Source organism: Lepisosteus oculatus, chromosome 22 (assembly GCF_040954835.1).
Source record: "Lepisosteus oculatus isolate fLepOcu1 chromosome 22, fLepOcu1.hap2, whole genome shotgun sequence".
Taxonomy (NCBI): domain Eukaryota; kingdom Metazoa; phylum Chordata; class Actinopteri; order Semionotiformes; family Lepisosteidae; genus Lepisosteus; species Lepisosteus oculatus.
Window position 1 is genome coordinate 13833182 of NC_090717.1, and position 24956 is coordinate 13858137.

Below are 24956 nucleotides of genomic sequence, written 5' to 3' on the forward strand. Positions count from 1 at the left end.
TTGTATAAGCTTCCTGGTTTGCAGTGCAGGAGGTGGCTGTTACTGCAATCAAGTATAGGAGCAACATTTTCCATTTCCTAGTTTGTTATACAGCGAGTGAGGAGAGGAAGGCCAGAGCTAGTCTTGCACAGTGAAGGGAAAGTAACTGAATCTGTTCTATTGTTGAGCAAAGGAGTCAGTGGCGGGGATGGCTTCACGTATTTGTGTGCTCTGGGGTATTGATAGAATGGACTTCTTCAACTCCAGAATGTAAGATAGCCTAGAGGACGTGAGTGAAAATTAAGGGGAAGTGCATTTAAGGCAGGACGGCAGCAGAGGGAGTCTAGCTGATACTCTGGCAGGTGAACGTGTGCTTATATCAAGAGCTGAATGGGCTCAGTGGCCTCCTGTCATTTGTCCAATCAATCAAGCTGAATAGGTTAGCCTGTTTCAGCAAGCACCTGGCATAAGGCACGATACATCACTTACTGCCCCTCCAGTCTAGTTTTTTGTTTTCCTTCTCTTGCAGGCAGCATCCGCATTCAATTCTGCTGTGCTTTCTATCAAGCAAAGCTGTAGTGGTTCAGTTGCAGGAACTATATCGGTCACTCCAGCCAGGCAATGACAAAATGCAGCTGGAATGCAGTGTGATTATTTGTATTGTTTTCGGTTAATCTGTTTTTTTTCCAGCTTAGATTTTGTGTTGCTGTGGGAGCTGCAGTAACTGAACTTGCTGAAGAAACTCTCTCTAAAAATCTAACTTTTTTTTTTTGCTGAATTAACGCACACTCCGATACATTCTTGTTGGGCCCGTGACTCAGAATGTCATCCTAAACAAATCCTCCTTTCTTCTGAAAACTAGGAAAGGTTCAGATTTTATAGCTTGGCTCCGATTACTGTAGAAGCCCCATAGAAGGAAGGAAGCATGAATTTTTTATAAAGAAAATACTTGGCTCTGTAATCAGTTCGTCTTTGTGTTCCTTAACCTGCCCTTAATGCAATGAGGGGGAGCTTTAGGAACAGCTTACATGTCTATTATGTTCCGTAGGGGTGACTGTGGTAATATAGATGAACTTCACGGTCCCCTGGGTTACTGGTTTCACTAGTGATGCGTTTCATGTGTTTGGTTCAATAATTCCTGGCTTCCGTTACTAAGATACGTTTTGCTTTTACATTGTTTATTTCTTGCAAAAGCTTAATCACCTTCTCTGAGACCTTTAGTACTCAGAAAAAGTTCACAAACACCCTAGGATAGTCCATATTTCTAATATTTTATACTGAAAAATTGGGTCTTCTTGAAAGTCTTAATAAAAGTTAGAGATGCACGTTTAATCAGGTTAAGAACGAGATGTTAGATATTGTTTGTTCATGTTCATTTAATTAAGTGAACCTTTAGATTCAGTAACTGTTGGCACCACCTTGCAATGACTTCAGTGAGATGGTTCCTGTAGCTGTTTATCGGTCTCTCGTATCCGCTTTTAGTAATTTTGGCCCGTTTTTCCATATTGAACTGCTTCTTGTTGGTGACATTTAAAAGGTTCCTTGCACTAACAACTTGTTTCAGTTCTGCCATAACATTTCAATGGTGTTTAGATCCAGACTTCATCCATGCTGTTGTGGATCTGCTTTAATGTTTAAGATCATTGTCTTGTTGCTTCAGCTGGTGAATGTATGACCCACCACAGAGTTCATGGTTCTGTCAGTGATGGTAGCTTAGCAAAGCAGCCCCAGTCCAGTCCCTCCTCTGTGCTAGGTGGCTGGGATGAGGTTCATCTGTTGGAAGGCAGTGTTTGTGTTTCACCACACAAAGCATTTCTCATTGTGGCCAAAATGGTTTTTATCTGTCTGTCCAGCAAACATTCTTCTAGTAGTGTAGATCATCCACATTTTTTTGGATGAACCTGAGATTCTTTCGAGTTCCTGTCGAGTCATTTCCTGATAGTTAGGGCATGATCACTCACATTAGCTGCAGTGAAAGAGGCATTCTTTCCCTTAGAAATTAAATTAATCCTAAATTAATTAGGATAAAGGCATCATATTATACCAGCTGATTACCCATGTGTCCAGGCGCTAGATGTCCGCTCTGGCCAGGACATGCAATCAGCAGGGAGATACTTCTGTAGTTGTCAGCAGGACATGGAGACCGAGGGTCCTCAAGGAAGTAATGCACGATATACCAGTAGTCAATTACCGTTCCAAAACATCTGGTTTACTTCTGACATGATCTGGACATTTTGACATAGGATTGACACAGGCTGCCTGGGTTCAGTACAGTCATGGTAAAAGATTCACCGATTTCAGTGCATTATCATCGTAGGAAGTGCAAATGATTTGTAATGCTGCCTGTCCTTTGCCCTCACTTGGTTGTCTCACTGAGAGTAAGACGTGCACAGTGGGAGTGAGAGTTTAGTTCACCTTCAGCTCTCGTGTTGCGAGGGCTTCCTGCTGAGACAGCAGTTGCAGAACTGAGCTGCTGAGAACTTGAGGGCACGCTGGAAAGCTGACGGGCGGACTGGACTGCAGCCTTGATTTGCCACGTCTCTTAATCCCAGCGAAGCTGATCCTGTGCAATCGAACGACGCTGCTCACATCTGAGCATTCACTCAGATGTTCTAACATCACATGTGAGGGATTATTTTTCATCACCCTGTCCTGTTTGCAGCTACTGTAGTGTATTTTGAGTGAAATGAAAAGGCCCCAGTATTCTACAGTACTTCTGTACTCTCACTCCTCACTCACTTCCCTTGTACTTTTAGTGCTTTTCCTGCCTGACATTAGTATTTTCTGGTTAACATTTACACCAGGGCAGCTGAGGAGAGCAGTGTTTTCAAGCAGGTTGACTGGGTTGATGAGGATTGTGGCGTCCAGTCGACCTGTTTGATGTCTAAGTGCTTGGTGGCTCTTTGCCGATGTGAGAGGGAGAAGGAGAAAGCAGATGTGCCAGGGGTTTGGAACTTGGGTTTGCTTCAGTTTGACAGGGTTGATTTTTGAGGCCAGTATGCCAGTTACTTTTCACAGTCAGGACTGCGCAGCTCCGGTCTCATTAAAGGAAAATTACCCAAATAGCTAAAAGTCTGAAGATTTGCTATAAAAGTTTTAACTCCTCATCACCATGGGTATTTAAAATGCTTTTCTTCTGAAAGGTTCAGTAGTTTCTTTGGTGCTTCTTTTCTTTTCTTGGTTACTGGTGGAAATAGTCTTATTCTTGAGTAAAGAATGCTACACAGTTGTACCCAAGGCCGAGTCCATCCTTGAATAAAATCGTTACTCGAATGTTCATGTTCATTTACGTTAGCACGCTTTTCAGATCATCAGCAGAGAGGTTTCTCAGCAGATATGAGAACAGACCACTTTATTGCTGACCCTGTGTACAGAACTGTTTTATGCTTCGTTGTGGTAGGGAGGCCTATAATGTCTGTAGCCTCTTATTAAGCAGTTTTCATCTCTTAATTACAGTCCCAGAGATCTGCTAGCTTAGCTAATTATAGCCAAGACACAGGCTAAAATGCCATCTGGCTGCTACAAAAGAGCTGTTTAGTTTTATATTTTAAACAAAATCTCTTTCCGTCTGGAATGGCGAACAGAAACGCTGCTTGTCTGGAGATGGGGAGGGACCAGGGCCTCATGGCTGTAAAAGTCGCCTACTTTCAATTCCTTCGCTGACTGAAATGGAAACCAACTGTCATGTAGAATCATAGTTTTCAGGGGGATGTTTTGTGATTTGAGTCATTTCCTTAAAAAAAAAAATCTTCAGTACGATCAAGTGTGGTGTAAGGAACTTTTTGCTAAATTTTAAAAGATAAAATGCATCAAATTTCCATTTTTGAGGGTCTGCTGAAGAAGAATCTCTTCGTGGGAGTTGAGAAGCGCATCAGCAGTAAGATGGAGTAGCAGGATTTTCTTGAGGAAAAAATGTAGGCATTCTTTAGTCAAAACTGTTTTGTTTGGGATGTAAAAGACAGGGTGTAACCTGTCGGTGCATAATAGGCAGTTATAGATCCCAGCCTGATGAGCAATGGGATTCTGTTTACTGCACTTGATCTTGGCAAGTGCTTGTTGAATTTCATCATAACAGCAACACTCCTATTAAAATGGAAGAATCTCCAGGCTAGTTTCAAAACAGGCTGAAACCTGATAGACAACTTTCCGTGCGTCGCTGGCGAGGGCTGGCACTGAAGCCTAATGGGAAACATTCCCTTGGTGCGTAGATAATTGTAATAGAAAGTCTTTGTATTTATTTAGTGCTTTCAATCCCAAAATATCTCAAAGCATGTTAAATACAGGAGGGGAGCCTCATCGGGGTTTCCTGCAGGAAAAAACTGAGGCCAGAATCGCAAGTCTTGACAAACAATTTCAAAATTGTATGCTCATTACTTAATTTTTTTCCAATCAACCTAGACCTGATGCTAATACGTGCGATTTTCAGATGCAGGTGTGAGATTTGAGAGCTCTGCGATTACGTACTATCGCAGATGCTGGCTGGGAAGTTATCACGCTGTCAGTGGACCAGTATTTCACTATGGGTTCTTGTCTACGTTTGTCTGAGGTTATTGTGTTTGGCCAGGAGGCCCATCTAGCCTATACAGGACTGCAGGAAACCCAGCTCTTCCTCAGCCATCATCTACTGAAGAGCAGTGCCCACGTGTCAGGGAGGAGGCCTGGCTGTACAAGCCTAGAGTGGGATTTAGCTAGGACTCCAGTGTTGGCTTCCCAGCTCTTTTGGAAGAAATATAAACCTTGACTTAGTGGAGGAAAATTAAAAGTAGCTGGTTTTCCCAAAATCTAGCCATGAGCTTTCTTATCACATCATCCACTGTGGAGTCGCGGGGGAGCTGAGGCCTACCCCAGCAGGCAACAGGCACGAGGCAGGATACACTCTGGGCTGGACGCCAGTCCATTGCAGAGGGTTCCCAAAATATTGGATAAAATATTGCCACATGCTGTTTATGGCATGTCTGCCAGCGATTGAAGCTGCTGCAGAAATGCTTCCTCCAAGGCGCACCGTGACGGCAGCCCCACTGTGGCCTTTCCGCAGCCTGCCGAGAGCCCCGCCAGCCAGGAGTTTAAACACGTCTGTTCAAAGACGTGTCGATATGTACAGTATAAGGAAAGCAACTTGACCACTGCTTCATGAATGTCAAGATCTCATTTGATTATCTTCACTAGTGCTGCTGTGCTGTGCTGTTTCCAGATTGGCAGGCAAGTGGCACTACTGGCGTTTGATTCAGGTCTGGGGCTGTGTGTGGAGTTCACATGTTCTCTCCCAGCCTTGTAGAAGTTTGGCAGATGCATCAGTTTCCTCCTACAGCTTAAAGACATGCTGTGTAGTTTCTGTACGTTGTCCCCCATGTACATGCTGTGTGCTAATGTGCGTTTCGGACAAAGGCAAGAGACACCTTGCGTCTTCTATTTCCATGATCCTTGAGTTTGAGGGTTTTTCGCAACGCATCTGAACTAATGAAGACCACACCCTAACTAAGGGATAATTGGGATAAAAATACTCTCTATTGAATGCTCACGGAATTGGCTTCATGACAGTTCTTCTCCCCATTGATAGCTGGTGTGGTGAGTGTACTGGTGCGCTCTGGCTGCTGTCACATCATCCAGGCGGGGCTTTTCTAATTCCTTCAGCTTTTCTAATTTTCCAGCTGGAAACACTGGTGCTTGCAGACCAGCAGTAAATATGGAGGAGAAGCCTTTGTGCCTCATGCTGCATGTTTCTGTGCGTCCGCTCCTCGCGGTTTACCAAGAGCACATCTGAAAGGGCTGTTGACTCGCTGCTGTTAAGCCGTGTACCTGTGTGCTTTTACACTTGCCGGCTGCATGTTGGTGATGTGGAAATGGGGCTGAGCTCGTGTTGAGTGTGGAGCGGGCCATTAATTAGATGCTGTGGCAGAGAAGTGTACTCCTTCTTCCCACGCGTTAATGAAATGTGCTGCTTCATGTGAATGCTGCAGATGGGAAAGGTGGCCATGTCTGTGCTGTGCCACGTCGCGATGCAGTGGAAGCAGTGCTGTCCTGCTTTTGCCATTTGGCCGGAGCTCTGATGAGGAGGATTGCTTTCCTATTGTTACAAGCTAGCGGGTTCAGGAAATAACCGCGTGCTAAATAAAATGTGAGGCATGTGAAGAATGGCACACGGGTTCTTTTTATTCTCTAGCACAGCTCTGTCCTGAGTGAGACTTGTCCAGACAAATATTTGTTAACACAACATGACTTCGCAATACAAAACGATAAGGAGTACGTACAAGTCTTAAGCGTTTCGGAAACCTGTGTTCCTACAGACCTAGAAACCCAGAATTCTGTAACTAACCTAAAAACAAGTCAGAAAGAGAAATTAAACCTGCTACCACTTGGAACTGAATCTCACTCCCCACTACCTGGATGCCAAACAAATGCTTCTCCAGACTAGGAGTGTGCCTTTGTTCTGAGGATTTTACAGTGCAGAAAACCAGAATTTGCTAAAATACATAGCACAGTGAGCCGTCTGTCGTAATGTTCAGAATACCTAGTCACAGTCTGGTCTCCAGGACTGATCAGATCAAGGTCCTCTCTCATTTGATAAGTTCTGAGGAAGAAGAGGGTGATATTTCTTCTTCTCTCTCCGTCTCCCTCACTGCCTCCTCTTTCCTGTTTCTCTGTCCTTTGCCTCCCTTTAGACTGCACTTGATGGGCTGTTAAATATTTATTCTTTCTTATGGAAGATTTACTGTGAAGTTAATAAACCACAGTAAATCATCCTGATTTTCAGATGATGACATCCTTAATTATCTATTAATTATCTTAATTATCTATTTCTTTGCCTACCTACATCTATGCTAATACCTCAGACATACCCAGCTGTCTGAGTTAGACCTTGAGGTCTTCAGTCAAGATGTGAACCTCTATTGTAGCTAAACTTTGATACCCAGCACAATATGATATACCACCCAGTGTCATATTCCGTTAAAAATAGGTATTTGTTCAAGTTGCTGTGTTTGTAAGACAATAGGTGTAATTTAAACAGGTTGCAAAATAGGTTCTATTTTTATCTTCCCAGCCTTTGTTAGAAATCAGACGAGCTCTGTGATTTGAGCTTTATCACTCATTTCTGATTATCTGTAATCTGAGTGAGCACGAAAACAAAGGGATGAATGACATTAGCTGTTATTTTCAAGGAGATTAGTGTACAGAAATCAGTGTTTTAAAGAGCAGACCATGTAACTTGCCACTACCTCGAACCGTAACTGGGCTATGATTTTTTTTAGTGAATTATTGAAACATGCCTGGTATCTTCATGTCCTATAGTTCAGTTGGTCATTAGAAAGAATTTCCTCCTAACAAAAAGGTTTCATTACATTTTAGCTTATGTTGCGTCCTGTGAAAATGTCTGAAGGAAGCATACTGCTGTATTTTCCTCTGTTAATGCCAGAGAGTTCAGTTGCTTTAACTTTGTCAATTTGTCTGTTTTCAAGGGTAGAAATTGAACCCAAGATTGTAGTCTTGCTTCCTTTGCTATTCTGAGTTCTGTATGGTTCTTGTTTTCTTTTTGTTGGTCCGTAAGATATGAATTCATTTTGCTATTTGTAAGACAATAGGTGTAATTTAAACAGTGTGCAAAATAGGTTGTGTAGGTTCTACAGCAGTTGACGTCTTGACTAACTCGCCCATTGGTTTAAGCTATGTTTGAGGCCTGTAAAAGCCTCTATCAGGCATTGCTTTGCCTTGCAGTCAGGGTACAGGGGCGGGAAATCTTTGTTGCATGTTGGCTTAATAGTCGATTGATGTGTGTGAAGCTGTTTTCCATGATCAAAGCCTGCCAGCGGAGCACACAGCTACAGGGACTAAGTGAACCTGTCTGCTGACTTGGAGCCTCTCAGCGGGCGTGTGGACGGGCGAACAGGATGCAGGGGTAAAGTAGGGTTTGCTTTTCAGGGTGGGGGCTCTATCTGTGTGTCACTTCCTGTTTTGGGAAGGTATTCTGTGTTGCTGATGTTTGCTTGCAAGTTAACCAGCCAGCCTAGAAGCCTGCTATTAATTTGGACGTACCTGAGTGGGGATAAGAAAAAAAAAAGACAGGCAGATTTCTGAAAGGACTGAAGTTGAGGCTAAAGGACCTTTCTGACTTCATCATATTGTACTTAATCAGCATGCAGCCTTCATTTTTGCAGACATGACATACCAAACATACCCAATATTTTATACCAAACATAACCAGATTGTTATCATTAACAGTTATAAACAGATGTGGACAGCAAGTGCACTGCTATGGCAGTGAGCTTAAAGAAAAAAATCATGCTTAATGTGCTTAAACAAAAAGTTAAAACGGACTTTCAGATACTGTTTTTCCTAGAAAACAGTGCGGCAAAGGATTCCTTCACTTTAAAGAGCCATAATTCACCTAGTGTGGTGTGTCCATAACATGCCGTTGTTTTTCATTTTGTAAATGCAGTTATATATTTTTTAAAATTTTAAATTTTTCTTTGCAAGGCAGGTCTGAAATGTGGCACTTGTGTTTAATTTATCAGGCTGCATTTTGAAAACCTTTCCTTTTGTCAAGGTAGTCTGTCCTTCATTTCAGTAACTTTTTAAAACGAAACCACATAGTGTTAACTGAAGTTTATCATTTAGCTCCGTCTGTTGCAAGAAAATGGCTGCAACAAAGGGGATTTGAGAAGACCTGGAGTAAAACTTTCTCCAAAGAAGTGAATGAAGATGAACCTTTTTTGTCCACTGTTCAGTCCTTATTTAGAGACAGAGAAAGGGAGATCCTTATACTTCAGGGCACATGATCTGGAATTAAACCTGCTTAACCATTAAATAGGGTTAATCTGAGCACATGCTGCAGACAGCAGTTCCTGGGTGGAATAGCTGCAGCAGGACTTTGCCTGTTTTCTTTTAGCCCATTATCTAACTTGGAACTGTTTCAGCTCACTTCATGCTTCATGGTTTATGTGATCCATTTTTATATTTATTGGGGGGGCTGGTTTGAGGTTTTGAAGCCCATAGTGTACAGTATGTAAGAGGATAAGAAGGCAAAGCTGTGGTTGACAGTCAAGAAGTCTGTGGGTGGGCAGTCTAAACATCACCATTCTTAAAGGGCTATAGTTCCTCACAAGGCTGGCTAATTATCTTTTAGTAATTTTGCTTACAAAAAAGAGCCCCAATTAATGTATAAGGAGTGCAATTTTGAAGAGCTTTGCTCCTTATAAATCTTGATATAGATCATACTGCAATGCAGTGGGAGTTTCCATGTGCTCCACATGCGATCTTGATGAATTCAAGGTCTCCCCCACTTCAGAGTCTAAGTTAGGTCATGTCAATATTCATTTGATTTCTGTGGCATCATCACTTGTGGAGATATGTAGGTGTATATACAGTATGTTTGCAATACATTTGTTACTTGCTTTATAACGGTTACTGAAACCTATGTTAGGTGTTAACTGTGTGCCCTGGCAGGCAGAGTAAACTAGTAGCTACTGCTTGCAATGGGAAGCACTATGGGAAGCATCCAGAAATGATGAAGTCACTGTGTGCCATTTCTGGGCATTGTGCAAAAGTGTGACCAGGTCCTGAGTATTTTGGTTTAGACCTCGTTGTGTCCACCAGCGACGTATCTAGTCCAGCTGGCATGGAATGTAACCTGGAGAGCAATCTTGCAGGTTTTGTCTTTTGTGAAACCACCATATTCCTTCTCTGGCCCTGCTTGTGGGAGACTGGAGAGGTTTAGAAGTGCCTCTCACCTCTCACAGCTGACCTCATGGCGACTGTCATGGCTTCTTTTTGCATATTGTGTTGTTTTCCTCTCTGTGCTCTGCATCTGCCAAGAAAATGGTTTTGAGCTGACGTCCAGCTTGCTGCTTCTGAGCATTTAAGGAAATAGTCTTTTCTCTCATTAAATGTGTGCTCAAGGGGGTTAGGTGAGGATAAACCATCAAGCTTTGGAGGAATAAAATAAACAGCAGGATTGAAGGGCTTTGTACTTCCCATGTATTGATTATTTGATTAACCTTCTTGTTTCCTGATGTTAAACAGTTTTCACAAGAGCACTTGCTCTTTGGCATTAGTTTATCAGGAGGGAGCTCTTAACCTCCAGGCTTGGAGATGGTTACTAAGATGTCAAACACCTTTCAGTTATCTGTAACATTTACATTGGTGTTGTTTGTGTCAAACATACTTTGTTCCGCTGAAGTCCTGCATGTCTCGAGAGAAGATGTGCCCTTGTTTCTAGCCTTGTACTTTTCAGACTCAGCTCAGGGAACAGAATGCAAGGACTAGGAGCTTGTTAAAGGCTGTTTCTATACTGATAGAAAATTACTCTTTAATATTAGTCTTTATAATTGACAATTCGTTTTTGACATGTATCTTTGTTTTTTAAACTAACAAAAATACATGGTGCAAAGTTACAGTTATTAAAGTAATATTACAGAACACGTACATTGCCGGTACAGTGTTTGGTCTGAGCAGAATTTATGAGAAGGAAAGATACAGCATTTCCGATCCCCCTTCTAACATCGCTCAAAAAATCTTCCCTCACAAAAAGAAGTAAAACTAAAGGAGAAAGAGACTAACAGTCACTTGGAAGAAAAAAAAGGGAAAGGCCAGTCCAATCAGGTATCATCTTATTAGCCAATTAGTGACAGATTAAGGTGGAATTGACAACTAGTTTTGTTTTATACTCCAGCCCGATAGCAGAGGATGTAATTAACATGCCTGTCAGGCCACCCATTCCACACTCACTGCCAGGATTCTGTGCCACGAAGGATCTCACTGCGCAGTTCAGTCCCCTGACCTCTCCAGCATTGGCTCCTGTTGTGCTGGAGTGTGGCAGGTTCAGGACTGCCTCGGCTTGCACACTGCGCCCAGACGGAGGGTGTTTGAAGGAGCTGAAACCTTGAAACCAACTGTACGATGCCGTTTAGTTAATGAAAGGTTAGGAATAAAATGTTCTAATGTGGGGCAGCGCCGTGGCGCAGTGGTCAGCATTGCTGCCTCGCAGTGCCCGGGCCCTGGGCTCTATACCAGATCTGGGGAGCGCTCTACTTTCCTCCCACAGTCCAGAAACATACTGGTAATGTAACTGGCTTCTGGGAAGGCTGGCTGTGGTGTCTGTGCGATGGGATGGTATCCTGTCCATGGTTCTAGCTGCTTGCCAGGACAGGCTGCAGCTCCACTGGGACCCTGAATTGGAGGTGAACTGGAACGAACGCCTCCAGCAAAGACATAAGGAAGTGCCCCCCCGCACTTGCCACACAGACCCACGTAGAGCTGCTTGCACTTCCTTTAACACTCCCGAAACCGGCTTTTGATGTCGACTCGAGATTCAGTCGTTTCCTTTTTCTTTTGATCGCGGCGCTGCTTAATGTGGTTCATATTAAAGCCGCTTTGTTTGAATGTTTCCATGTGGCTGTAGTCTCCTTGTCTGTATTCTTGCAAAGAGCTCTGCACCTGTTGAAGGAAAACGAAGCAGGGAGCCAGTCCGATGCAGCCTGACTTCTGTCCCATTTATTTGCTTCGGAGGTGTGCTGGACACGGCTAACCTTCCGCTTGGAAAGAAAGTGAGAACTGAAAACATGGCTTGATTGTGGCTGCACAAAGCCTCTAAATCATCTCCTGTGCCCCATATTTTCCTGCTTCCTGTTTTACACTGGTTTAAGATCCAGCACTGCACACTGTAATCAGATGAGCAGATGGCGGGGAAGAGTTCCAAATGGAGTTATGTGCCCTGTTTTTTTGAAGTGCTTATTCAATTTGGAGCAAGATTGGCGCTAAATGTCTGAGGCTCACTCCCCAGTTCCCTGTTGCAAGCCTTTGAGAGGCCAGTTTGTTTTATTGCCCTGTAAATCAGTAAGCTGTATATTTAAACACGGTTTTCAAGTGCACATGGCATTGTTCAATATAAATTTCCCCAGTAAAATGTAAAAGTTCTCAAAGTGTCTTAAATGTTGCTTGAAGATGAGGTTGCCAGATGAACTTTTTTTCGCTTTTGCCTGTGGGATATTTTCACTTTCTATTTCATTCTTTCAAGGAAAATTCAAGAACGAGTACCATTTGACTAGACAGAATGAATGACAGATGTGCACAAGTATAACCACTGTTTGTTATAACCAAGTTTTGTTTCTTTAAATGAGACTCGAACATGTCACAGTCAATATCGAGGAGACACAAAGTAAACGGTTGAATGAGCTTTGGCTCTATATAAGAACCTTCTGTGCTGGAATTGGGTTTATTTTACTAGACAATTAGCTGTAATCTGATGGAATTACAAGGTTCTGTAGAAAAATCTTTAAAGTTGAGGGAGGTCTAAACTCATCCTGAATGAAGAAATGAACAAAGACTTTTCTTCCCAGTTCACTATGCAGTCATCATAAACTTTGTTTTGGCTAATTACATTCTTATGCATTGTTCCTTGAGATAATAGGCAAAATCACAACCAGATTTAACATGTAGATTATCTTTTTATCTTGTGCCAGACTGATTGACAGAGAGGGCTTTGACGTTTAGGCGCAAGAGCCGTGTGGAGCACTGCGTGTTTTAAAACACGTGGACAAAACAATGATGCAGTTGAGCAGTAAGCGTACTTCACCCAGTCCTTCATGATGGCGCAGCAGTTCATCAGCTTGTCAACCGGCAGTGACTGTAGTACATGGAGATAATGATATCAACCGTCATTACATTCCTCATCATCTGGGAGAAAATACTGAGGGGTGACTTGCGGTAGGATCTCTGTTTCTCTACTCACAATAACGGAGTAGAATGAGGCTCCATAAACTATGAACTTGCCCTGTATTTCAGCTATTAGTCATGATTAAAGTGTGCGTTGGCCCTGTACTCTCTTGAGGAGCTCCTCGGAATGCACCATAGGGAGGAAGAGGGAACGCCATACCTCTGAGCCTTGTTTTGTAGCTGTGTTGTGGAAAAACAGGTGATTTGTTTTAATGTGACAGAACACCGAGTGGTGAAAGCTCCTCATGGAACTAATATGGATATCTGACATTTTGAACATGATCAGTGAGCTATATGAAAGGGAGAGAAGGGGAGATGAACACTATAAGAGGATGATTGTAGCGTTTCTTTCTGTACTGGCTGCATTTGTAGAGTTTCCTTCTACATTTCTGTGACCTTTTCCCTCCAGCCGCCTGGACTTGTGTAGTTGTCTGGTACAGCTGGGGGTTGCTTGGCTGTGTGCAGCCTTGTCTCCGAGCGTGTTCATTTCGGCAGGATCTCGACAGGGGCTCGGTTCAGTTCTCAGTCACATGTGGAAGGCAGTCGGCTTGGGGGAAACTTAAACACTGCAGAGTAGTGTGAATCTGTATCTGACGGAAAATACAAATGCATAATGAGGATGAAGCTGGATATCAGGAATACTGGAAAGTCACTATAAGCCTTTAACTCAAAAGCTTGAAAGCCTAAAGAAAATTACTATTAAACCTTTTTAATTCAATCCTTAGTAGCACCATAGTGTAAACTCAATACTTTTTTTCATTGGGTTTAGTCGGTTTTCTTTTATTATTGTTGCCCTTAATGTGGACAGCATTGTGGCTTTCATCTGAACATGTGGGTAAGCGTGACTCTCTTCTATTTATATATCTCTGGAGATCGCCAGGAGGAAGCCAAAACATCGCTTCCAGGAAAACTCCCCAAAGTCTAATGGCCATAATGAATGTTCTACAAGACAACACTGAGACAAAGAATCAGATGAGGGCCTAATTAGAGTTGGCCATTATAGGCCATTATTTCAAAAGCCGGTGGCTTAAAGCCTTTCTCAGAATTATGGATGGATACTTTATTAACTGTGGACATTTGTGTCTGTCTCCTCCCATAAGAAGAAAATGAAACATTGAACACACCAAGCCAAACATAAAAATCACATACAGGTGCATTAAATCATAACAATGGTAGATGCCAGATAAGTAAATAACTGGAAGTGGTAGTTAAACTACTATTTAAATACCTTCATTAAGCAGTTTTATTGCACAGGGGCCAAAGGACTTTTTTCTAAATGCCTTTGCTTGACTTTGGCACCATAAACTCTCTGCCTGATGGGAAGACTACAAACAGAGGACAGTGGAAGAGCGTCTCGCAATCCTAGAACAGTTTGATTCTACCCTTCACCCCCCCGATGTCCGTACGACACTGTCATATTAAATGCAAAGATAAAAGCCTTGTTAAGAGTAGGAGGACATCTCTAGGACATTTTGGTTTTGGCCTTCAGATTAAAAACAGCCTCTGATTTGCTTAAATAAAAACATAATCTATATTCTCAGTGTAACTGAACCTCTGAATGTTTATTTAAAATTCTCCATAACCTCTACAGAACAATCATGAAATACTATTATGACAAATCTAGGACAAGGACATGGGGAATAATAAATGAAAGGTTTGGTCATATTAATTTTCCAAGATCGACTTTACAACAAAGTCATGATATCCGACCCTTCATTGAAAAAAATATGTTCTGTATTGTCAACAAGGACTAAAAGAACAGTTTGTTCTTTTAGAGTCACATTTGCCATTCCAGCCTAGCATTTCCAGGTCCTTATTATTCTAATGGGTTCATATTACCCAGCAAAACAGTCAAATTTGTAACTGATTACTGGTCGGAATTGCACATACTGGTAGAAATTCATATTTCATTCATATATATATACCAAACAGGTATGACAGGTTTGTCTCGGATTTCTTGTCATGGACTGTTAAGTTGTAATGTGGCCCATTCCAGTGCTGATTAGAAAAGCTCACGGGTATACATTGCTGGCCATAATCTCTCTTAATTTTGTTAAGCCTTCTGATAGAATTGAATTAGCATTAGATGAGCTATATTTTGCATTCTACATCCATTCTTCAAATATGCTCATTTAATTTTTTATGTTTTAAACTGCTTGCAATAATAATAATAACTGCTTGTTAATTTTATGCCTTGTTCATGTGGAATAGCCCATGTTGTGTTTCATGTCTCAGGTCACCAGTATAAACCTCATCATTGCACACGGGAGCAGAATGAGGAAGTGTTAGGCTATACCTTTCAAACTGTACTGTACAGAAAGTATTAAACATACAATTTCCAGAAGTCTGTCAAAGATCCAGTAAAATAAATGCTGGAAATGTGTGATTTAGATAATTATTTGTAAATTAGTTTGAGGTAAAGTACCCCACATACAGGTCCTGTATAAAAAAGTTAATGAACGATCACTAGTGGCCTTTTGTTATTGCCAGATCAGAGCCGCTTGCTCTAATGAAAAGGTCACTTTAGTTCTTGGCTTCATTCTCTTCTCCCCCGGAGGTTTTTTTTAACTCCTCTCTTTCGTTGCTTGCTTCTTGCCTGGACTTTATCTTATTGCTGCAGGACTCCTTTGTGCATCACGCTGTAGTCCCCTGAGGAACAGTGACAAACTCTTTCACAGATATCGGTGTCAAGGCGCTCTGAGATAGAACAGTCTCCTCCTCTTTTTGCATGTTCCAAGTCACGGTCTCACTCAGGCTTGATAAACTGCTTGTTGCAGAATATACTCATCCCCGATTTGTCAAAACAGAGACAGAATTAATTTAGTCCCCTCCCTTTTCTGTCAAACAATAGGTTACAGGCGCTGCATTTGCTGAGTGAATCTGGTGGGGAAAATGTTATTGGCCAACTTCATTTTTTTTCAGTTAACAAGCTAAGCTGCTGTTCTGCTAGTCAGAAGATGAGGTGTTGTTTTCCAAACAGGCCAGCAGTCAGTGATCCGGCTGACCGCTCTGTAGAGACTGAGGGTGGCACTGGAGGAAACAGCTTGTATTTCTCAGCCTCCAGAACAACATCCTGTTTCAGAGCCAGGACTTCCTCTCTGCCGTCCGCCGACCCAGCAAAGTTTACTGTTGTCTTGTCAGTTTTAAAGAAGCAGTTTTACGTACTGTGTGTGTTGGCGTGTGACTCTTAACAGCTTGCTGATTTTTCTTGGAAGAGGCTGGAGCACAAGTATATTAGATTTTTTGTGTTTTAAGTATTAAGTGTCTAGTGGCTGAGTTGATGTGAAAATATCTTACAAATAATCAGTTGCAGAAGGACCAGAATAGCCCCTTGTTGTTAGTGCAGTGTGGAATTTAAACATCTTTCACGTACGTTAGTGGTGAACAAGTGTAATTGATACATGTGGTTAAGACAGCCCAATTTATCAAATGACTGCTTATTTTCTGCTTTTGTGTTCTCTGGAGCATGAGAACGAACGGGAGGAGGCAAGCAATGTAAAATCCCTTTGAACACGATGTTTAGTCACACCCACCTACCAGAGCCATATTCATCTTTCACACACGGTGCCTTACAGGAATCTTAGCCAAGTGCATCTTGCTGGCCTCTCGAACCAGTTTTGTGCCTCCAGTCAAGGAGCTGTAGTCAGTCAGTTTGACATACTCCACACCCAGGCTAGCAAAGTCTGGTCCGCTAGAGCTTTTCTGATTTGAAATCTCCTACACATTAAGACTACAAAATAACACTGAATTGATCAAATTTAAGAAAGTTAAAACTTCCAGTGCATTCAGTTTCCAATTCTAGCTGAAGTCCCACCAATTAAGGATACAGAAACCCTGTTTTAAGGTGGAGACTTGCAGTGCATTGGCCTGTCTTCTGAAAATTACAGTGCTTGTGCAACTTGGCACCATTTAATGAGAGCCTGGGCTGAGCAAATCCTGCTGTTATAGCCCAGACCTGCAGTCAAGGCCCGTAGCAGACACAAAGGGAGTTGCCAGTGCTTACACACTTGGCTTGGCTGCAGTTACTGTAAGCTACAAATTGTTAGTACAGTACTGTCCCTCCCAGTACAAGCTGCTTGTTGCCATGATGGGACTTTTTTTAAACTGAAAAAAAAACTTGCATAAAAAATCCCTTAAAAACCTTGAAAGTTTCCATGCATACGTAGGGCCTCCTTAATTTTGTTTTTATACACTACGTCCAATACAATATTGTACTGTGTATGTACAGTATTTACATAGTATGGGCAAACCTCATGAGGATTTGTAACTCCTCCGGATATGATACAAGGAAGTTCTGGAGATGAGTGTTCTACTTCGTCTGCTTTCTCACTGATCTTCCCTTAAAACTGCAATCTGACATACAGCTGTAAAACTGTCCTGCTGACAGAAAGCTGGCCCTGTTATTTCATGACTGAATCATGGGGATGACAAAGATAATGTAAACATAAAGCAGAGACCTTTATGGAACAATGCAGTTGAAAATGACATCACAGAGTCTTTACTGCCCTTTGAAGCTGTTTTAGAAGCTCTTTATGCAGTCCACTTAAATAGGAAGTCCTCATTAAGTGCAATCTAGGTGCCAGTGACATAATACTGAAAAGCATTAACGTTGTTACAGTAGGATCATTTCCCAAAACTGTAGTTATGTGTAGATGTTGTTCAGTTTAAAAATGTACAATATGTCTGGATAGCCTAGCGATCATTATGAAGTATCAAGTCTCTTTTGATTTATTGAGAAGGATTTCTTCAACAAGGGTATGGAAATCCATCTATACTGTTTGAAAACTGAAAACTCTTTGTGGTGTGGGGGCTCAGCATTTTAGAGGCTGATCTGGGGGGAAAAAATGAAAGGGATTGTGTTTCAGGTTTCTTTTCTTCCTCTTTCAGAGAGCAGGAAGTCCCTCCCGAGGTGCTGAGACAGAGAGAGGCCAAGTGGTTGGACATGCTGAACAACTGGGACAAGTGGATGGCCAAGAGGCACAAGAAGGTGAGAACCTACAGCACCTCCCCACCATGTACTGGGGGCGTGGTGGCCCAGCAGGGTCATGTGTGCCATGTCGTGCCAGCACGGGGGGAAGGCCTTCACTTCATCAGGGGTTTGGAAGTGGTCTACATCAGAAGCGGACTGTGGCTGTTAGGGAATGGGTGGGATTGTTTGCCAAGGGTATCCTCTGCCAAGCACGCAGGAGCGACCTCTGAGGTTGGCAAGGAGCCTGTGAGCTTGCAGTGACCCTGTTTTTGTGGTCTGTCTTCATCTGACATGTTGTTTTTGAAAGGTGCATGATGACCTACGAGGTGTTCTTCTGCGAAACCCATTTCAGTGCATTGTGGACACTTATTTCCCCCTGCGTTCTGGATGGGAACAAGTATAGGCAACACATCTCTTTTTATTTTTTCCCCCGCCCACAAACAATGGTTCTCTTGCTGACTGAGTGGGTGGCATTTCAACATATTCACTTATTAGAAAACTTTAACCAAAGTCTATATTAGAAGCTGACATCACCTCTGCACAGCTTCTCATTTACACAGCTAAGGCCTGACCAAGTTTGGGCATGCTTGGAACCTGGTGTGCTTAGTAAATCTTTTGTGTAACAAATGCCAGTTCCCACAGAACAGTGACACATTGGGAACAGCCTTACTAACAAGACTAAACTAGAGTCTCAAGTAAAATTCCAGATCACAAAAACGCTATAGGAAACAGAAACATGAACTTTAATTGGTCTTTGATGGGAAACATTAATAGGGTTTGACTTCTCCCATTTCTGTAACGGATCACTGTGTGTCAGTCAGGATTTACTGCTACTTTTGTCCTATGTAGAGAAGCCTCCAGTTTGTATATATCAGTGCGGTCTGTCTTTCTCTGAAGATGATGAAAATGCGCTTTTCTATAATTCCTTCTCGCTGTTTGCGTGCTTAACGTAAAAGTTACAGGCTCCCATTGCTCTGTATATATGCTTTGAAAAACTTCATTTTGAAATGTGTAAAGGTAAGAAAAAGAAAGGACCAGACATACACAGGCTTTTTTTAAAGTTGTTCTTTCAAGAATCTTTTGCTAGAAGTAACTAAAACTCCATTCTTTGGATCACATGGCGCTGTTAGTATGAATGGGGGTATGAATCATGTTTTCCTGGCTACATTCACTCTGGCCTTGTTACCTTTTTCCTAAGCAGTTTCTCCGTCTCCTCCTAATCGTCTGTCTACTGAGGTTGCTGGTTCGCAATAGCAAACCCATCACCCAGAAAGCTGAATGAAGTTGGATTTCTCTTCTATATAAAGAACCTTTGAGGTCCGTCCAGATGAAAACTTCAGTGTAATTGCAAGAGATGAATTGGAAGCTACTGTCCCTTATTAGACTCGCATTGCAGACTGCAAGTAAAGCAAAGAGAAATCCTGTAAGAACTTGATTATGGAACTCTGGGATATCGAGAGGATTTTACTGGAGTGTGAAAGAAGCGAGACACTTGGAGCTGGAAACCTTTGGAAAATTTTGTAAATTTCCTGGAAAAGTTTAGGCACAAACAATAAAACTTGTATTTGGAGAAACATGTGATAGGTTTTGGTGTATCGACCCTTCAGGTCAAATTTCTTCCTCCAGTTCTGTTGAATGACTAAAGATCACTTTATTGGGCATATACAATTTCTTGCATTTGGAATTTGTCTTTTCACATACCCCAGCTTGCTCTCCATGAGACACACACAGACAGAGAGAGAGAGAGAGAGAAGCTGGGGGTCAGAGTGCAGGGGTCAGCCATTTAGACGGCACCCCTGGAGCAGGTGGGGTTAAGGGCCTTGCTCGGGGGCCCAACGGAGAAGGATTCCTCTGCCAGCAGCGGGATTTGAGCCGGCAGCCCTCCAGCCACAGGTGCAGATCCTGAGCCACAGGGCCGTGCAGGGGATGGAATGATTTGTCTTTAGGCACCTTGCTGAAGTGCTAAAAAGAGCCCCGCTTGCTTTGAAACTGCCCTGCTCTACCTCGGCGTCCGTGCTGAAGGGCGAAGTGTCTAGGGCTGTTCTAGATCAGGCTGTAGTTAAGCTCTCCCGGGCTGTTTCGGATTCCCCATGGAGGGAGCGGGAGACAGGGATCTGATGTGCCTCGTTGCACCAAGCCTGGCTGTAATTGGCCTTCCTTCCTGGCTCGCTGTGCAGCGCAAACGAGCCGCGTCAGCTCGAGTCACTTCAGTGTCTGTGGACAGCAGCCTGACCGAGGGGAGGCATCCAAGGAAACCAGGGACAGGAAATCGGGCGGCGTGTGTGCTCTGGCTCTCTCCAAACACTTGGCCTCAGCACTTTTTCCATAGAGCCTCGGTTGCAGTGGGCTGTTCCTGGCGTTCCCAGCTCCATCCGCCTGGATTTTCTCCCTGAATTGACCGTCGGCGTCCCGAACAAAAGAGCAGCTTGAATCCTTGCTTGGCGGAGAGGGGTGTAGCACTGATTAGAGCTGACATTTGGAGAAGCTAAATTCCATTTTAGTCTCCATCTGTCCATTTTCTAACCAATTTATCCAATTCATGATCGTGGGGGAGCTGGACAAGGCAGGACACACCCTGCATAGGAATCACAGTCCATCGCAGGACACACACAGACAGACACACGCTCGCACCAGGACCAGGAACCCACCTGTGTGTCTTAGGACTATGGGAGGAAACCCATGTGAAAATGGAGAGAACATACAAACACCATTTCCAAAAAGCTTGCTTTAATGTGTCAAATCCTTGTGTACATTTGAACCGATGAAGACCAAAGGGTGGCAATACTCTTTTATAAAGTTACAAAAAAAGTTGAAGTATAGGGTCATCCCATTCCTTTTTTTGTGTGTGTTTTGACATTTCAGCATGCATTACCGTACTCTGTAATGAGCTGTTGATGTGCTGTTATTGATTTATTTTTTGGGGGTGTGTGCGAAAAGGGAAGACACTTTTAATTTTCACAAGATCAGTCCTGCTCCCCTAACTCCGCACCCCCATTTAACTAATTCAGCAATTGCAGTGCTTTTTCAGAGCGTCTGGAGTACTTTTTTCTTTTCACTTCATTAGCCATGTTAAAAGCAAAGAGACTCCACAAAGACAAAAGTGAGGATTGAATGTCTGATACGAGAGAGAACAGCCCTGTTACATTTGGACAATACACAGTTGAAGAAAGAGGAGGCAGAATTACAGAGCCAGTTCAGAACAGCTCCAGTAGATGCAATATAGACACACCATGTTGTTGTCACATGCAAACTGTGTTGAGATGAGAGGAGGTAATTCGGGACTTCTGACTCATTTAATTGTTGATCACTAATAGTAGGATCTCATCCAGCCCGTCAGGTACAGTCATCGACCTCTCTGCTCAGAACTGAAAATGTTGAGTTTTTAGCCTGTCCGAGTAGTTCATTCCTTTGAGATCATACTCTGTCGAATCCTAGTGCTTTATCTTCAGCTTTGTGGAAGAGCTGAAGCCAAGCCGTGTGAATGCAGAGTGCTTGCTTTATCAGTCTAACTTCATTTACAAATGTATAAAAGCCTTTTAATTTGCAAAGTTATGTCACAGCTAGAGGAATTGCACTTGTAGTACACTTTTGACATTGTAGGGTGAAGAGAAGCTCTAAAGGAGACCCCCAGCCTGAGTCAGTTCTCTGATGCATAACTCACTTGTGTGTTTGAACAATAATCCACTCGCATAAAAACAAATTTCCTTCCACGCGGGGAGTGTTTCTCAATTACTAGGCTGTGGTGTAGCAAGTGAAAGTTCTGTTGGAACAGTAAAAGAAACACGCCTTTCTTTTGTGCTTTGGAAAGCCCAGGGTAAAAATGCCCAAAGAGAGCACACACAGCCAGTAAACATAAGGAAGACCCCATTGTTATAGCTCGCAAGCCTGCATTCCTCTGTTGTCATCCACACAATGTGAATTACTGAGTCATAAGCCAACAAGCAAACTGTGCCAAGAAGTGTTTGGATTTCTAAGCATGCAGCAGGCCCTGTGGGGGAGACCTCGCTGTGCTTTCCTGCCGTCTGCTCTAGTCAAGAAAAAGATTAACTCCAGATCTGCACTCAATTACCCATCCCCATCTTCGACTGAGGAGACTGGTCATAGTGCTGAGAAATGAGAAGAACCTGTGCTCATTCTTCAGCTAAGGGTGAGGGAGTGTGCAAACCCCTTTTCTCATTGCGCATGGTTTGCTTCAAGCTCCTGTTCATTCCCGGTTCATGGAATTAATTTATTTGCTGATAGAACGATGGTGTAAATAATCCAGGTTGTTCTTCCTGGTGTAGCACTGCAGCTCGTTATGCGTGAATGTGACCGTGCCATCAAGTTGTATTCACAACACGTATGGTCACTTGCTTTGTTGGGGCCTTCTGGATACTTTGGGGAAATGCATAAAAATACCCTCCAGGTGCGAACAACATTCGGTCCCTTTAGTATTGTGTACCTGATGGAGTTCGGTTGGCCAGAATTTATTTTGCTGTTCTCCTCGTGTAGCCGCGGTCGGAGTGTGACCGTGTTGAGCCAAGAGAGCTGTGGCTTCGTGCTTTCGATCTGTGATGGCGTCCCCGGGGAGGCCCAAGGCCCCAGAGACCCACGCCAGGCAGGGAGTCTCCTGCTGCTCTCTCGGAGACCGGGCTTGCATTGAGGCCCATCTCTCAAGTCAGCAGGGCCACGTGCCCTTTCCTTTCCTGGGTTTTTTTCCACCGTTTCCTTAGCGACGGGCCCCCCCACCCATTTGACAGAAGAGAAGGCAGTGCTGTGGCTCTCTCTGCTTCCAGCCTGCCTGCTGTCTGGCTGAGGAGCAGGCCGAGTCTCACTTAAACCGTTCCCTTGCTTTGTTCTCAGATCCTTGTGTACATTTAAGCCGGTGAAGACCAAAGGGTGGCAACGCTCTTTTATAAAGTTATAAAAAATGTGAAGTATAGGGTCAACTCCTTACTTTTTTTGTGTGTTTGACATTTCAACTTGCATTACCGCACTCTGTAATGAGCGCTGCAGGGTTGCATTAGGACGCAGAGTCACTAAATGTTTTTGCTTTTTGTTTCCAGCAATGGAAATGTTAAACATTAATCGAAGAAATATCACCTACAACTGGAATGGTTGTCCAAAGAATTTCTGATGCCGCCAGATTAACAAAGTGCTGCTTTTGTAACTTTACAAGATTGTTTTGGAAATAAAATTGACAATGCACTTTAATGAACAAGGCTTTGTATTGTAAGGGGGCACCCCTGGGTTTGTGTCATACTGTGGTATCTCAGTTCCTCAGCGGAAGGTTGAATGCCTTGTTTCTTCCCTCTTCTCGAAAAGCTGGTTCTGGTGTCATAGCTGACAGATCCCATGTACAAACCAAATACCACTTGGTAATTTCTGTAGTCTCTTTGTCCAAGGGCTTGTCGCTTCTGTGTCTGGAAGCCCTAAGTGCTGAGAATTAATATGGGAATGTTATTTGGAATTGTTCTGTAATTATATCTTTTTTTGCAGTTTTTTTTTAGGTAGTCCACAATGTCATGTATTATATATACAATTGACTGTATTGTTAGCCACTCGACCAAAAAATTGAAGCTACTTTCAAAAACGCAGATGGACTGCAAAGCTCAGACCAATAGAGTGTCAGGAAGCCATTCATGAGAATGCAAGAAATATATAGACTTTGTATAATTGAGAAGAAATGAGCATGTTACCTTTTTTAGCTCACTTGTCTTCGATCTGTCCTCGTATAGTCGTTTCTTCATATGATCAGACTTTTAGAATTGGATGTCAGTGTACTTGAGCTCTAATCATTATTTATGGAATGAAGTGTCTTTTGTTCAGGGTGCTGAGCCCAGACTTGGCCAAAACTTTGGCACAAATCCGCCTTATGGTTTTGAAGACCTCAGTCATGCAGTCTTTGCTCAAAATGAGTTTGGTTTCCTCACCAAGCCTTCATCTGGCTTGAATTCAGGCACGGTTACTGTCCAGGCTGTTAGTTTGCAGTATGTTATGTATCTGGCAAAGTATTATCTTCTGTTTTTTTAACACAACTGAACCGTGTTTGAATCGGCAGAGCACAGGCATCAGCCTGACTGACTGCAGCACAGCGAGTGTCTGTGTGCCACACGTCCAGTAAAACAGGCCACCCCCACCAAGGAATTAATCAAATAAATGAAGTCTTGAAAAAGAATAACTGGAGTTAGCAGCTTATAAAAGGTTTGCTTGCAGTGACAATCTTTGACAGCAACACTTCCTTTTAAAGGACGATGTTGAAATGAAGCAAAGTTAGACTCTTGGGGATTCACAGGGATGTCTTCATATTTAATATTGCGAACTAGTTCTTCAGTCCTATCAGTCCATCCTCCTTTCTGAGACTAGCTTTGCTGCAGTGCACATGGAAGTCATCAGCTTTGCTCCAATTGCCTTTTCAGCACACCGGTCCCACTGGTGATATTCAGTGCTGCTCATGAAAGTGAGGGGTAGCTGGAATAAAATATATGGCAGGATTCCACTTCCCATCTTTTCCTTTTTGCGAAGTCCATCCCAGATCTGGGCGATGGAAACATTTTGGCTGAGGACTAGAGCGTAGAAAGCACAGCTTAATCTTTCGTGTTGCTGGAGAAACCGGATTGTGTTCCATAAAAGAATGATATCACTTCCCCCAGGAGGGCAACAACACCTTTTTTTTTTTTGGTACTTCCAAAGGCTCTGGGTGTGTTCTAGTCTTGACTAACAGCCTGAATGTTTTCATTTGACAAAACCATAACAACTGCAACTTACTGTGTCTTTGTTTAAAATACAACATGCAAAGCTTCCCTGTGTCCAGATGATAAATACTCCTGGGTGCAGATCTGACGGTAAGATACAGTTCTTCAGAATTGTTGTTTCTCTCTAGATTTCTTCGCTAGTTGGGGTTGGGATGCTCTCCCCCAGGCCTCCGTCTAGCCTGTAATGCAGCTCGTTGCGGTCTTGAGCCCCCCCGTTTCTGTGTGTTGCAGGTGAAGCTCCGCTGCCAGAAGGGCATCCCTCCCTCCCTGCGAGGCCGGGCTTGGCTCTACCTGTCCGGCGGGAAGGTGAAGAAGGAGCAGAACCAGAGGAAGTTCCAGGTCAGACGACGGCAGCACCTCTCTCGTCTCCCTCGGGGCCTTGTGGAGAGCCTGCTTCTGTTGTAGACGTCTCTTTTAAGCCTTTTGTTCGTTTGGTTATCACCTTTATGTAACTGAGTCTTAATGCTTCCCCATAGAGGCTGTAGCTACTAGTTTACCTGACCTGCCCAACATCAGTCATGGGGACTCAGGTACAGAAACTGGCTGTGATACTATCAGTGCCACCTGGA

The 24956-nt window shown here is 43.1% G+C and overlaps 1 protein-coding gene across 1 annotated transcript in view; it reads left to right on the forward strand.

Moving 5' to 3' along the window:
- The window catches only part of tbc1d10ab (TBC1 domain family, member 10Ab), a 43496-nt gene that overhangs the window by 5357 nt on the left and 13183 nt on the right, over positions 1–24956 (forward strand). Inside the window, exons 2-3 of the mRNA XM_006640461.3 lie at positions 17572–17671; positions 24619–24726. Coding sequence (XP_006640524.1) covers positions 17572–17671; positions 24619–24726 — 208 coding nt within the window. The remainder of the gene's footprint in view (positions 1–17571; positions 17672–24618; positions 24727–24956) is intronic.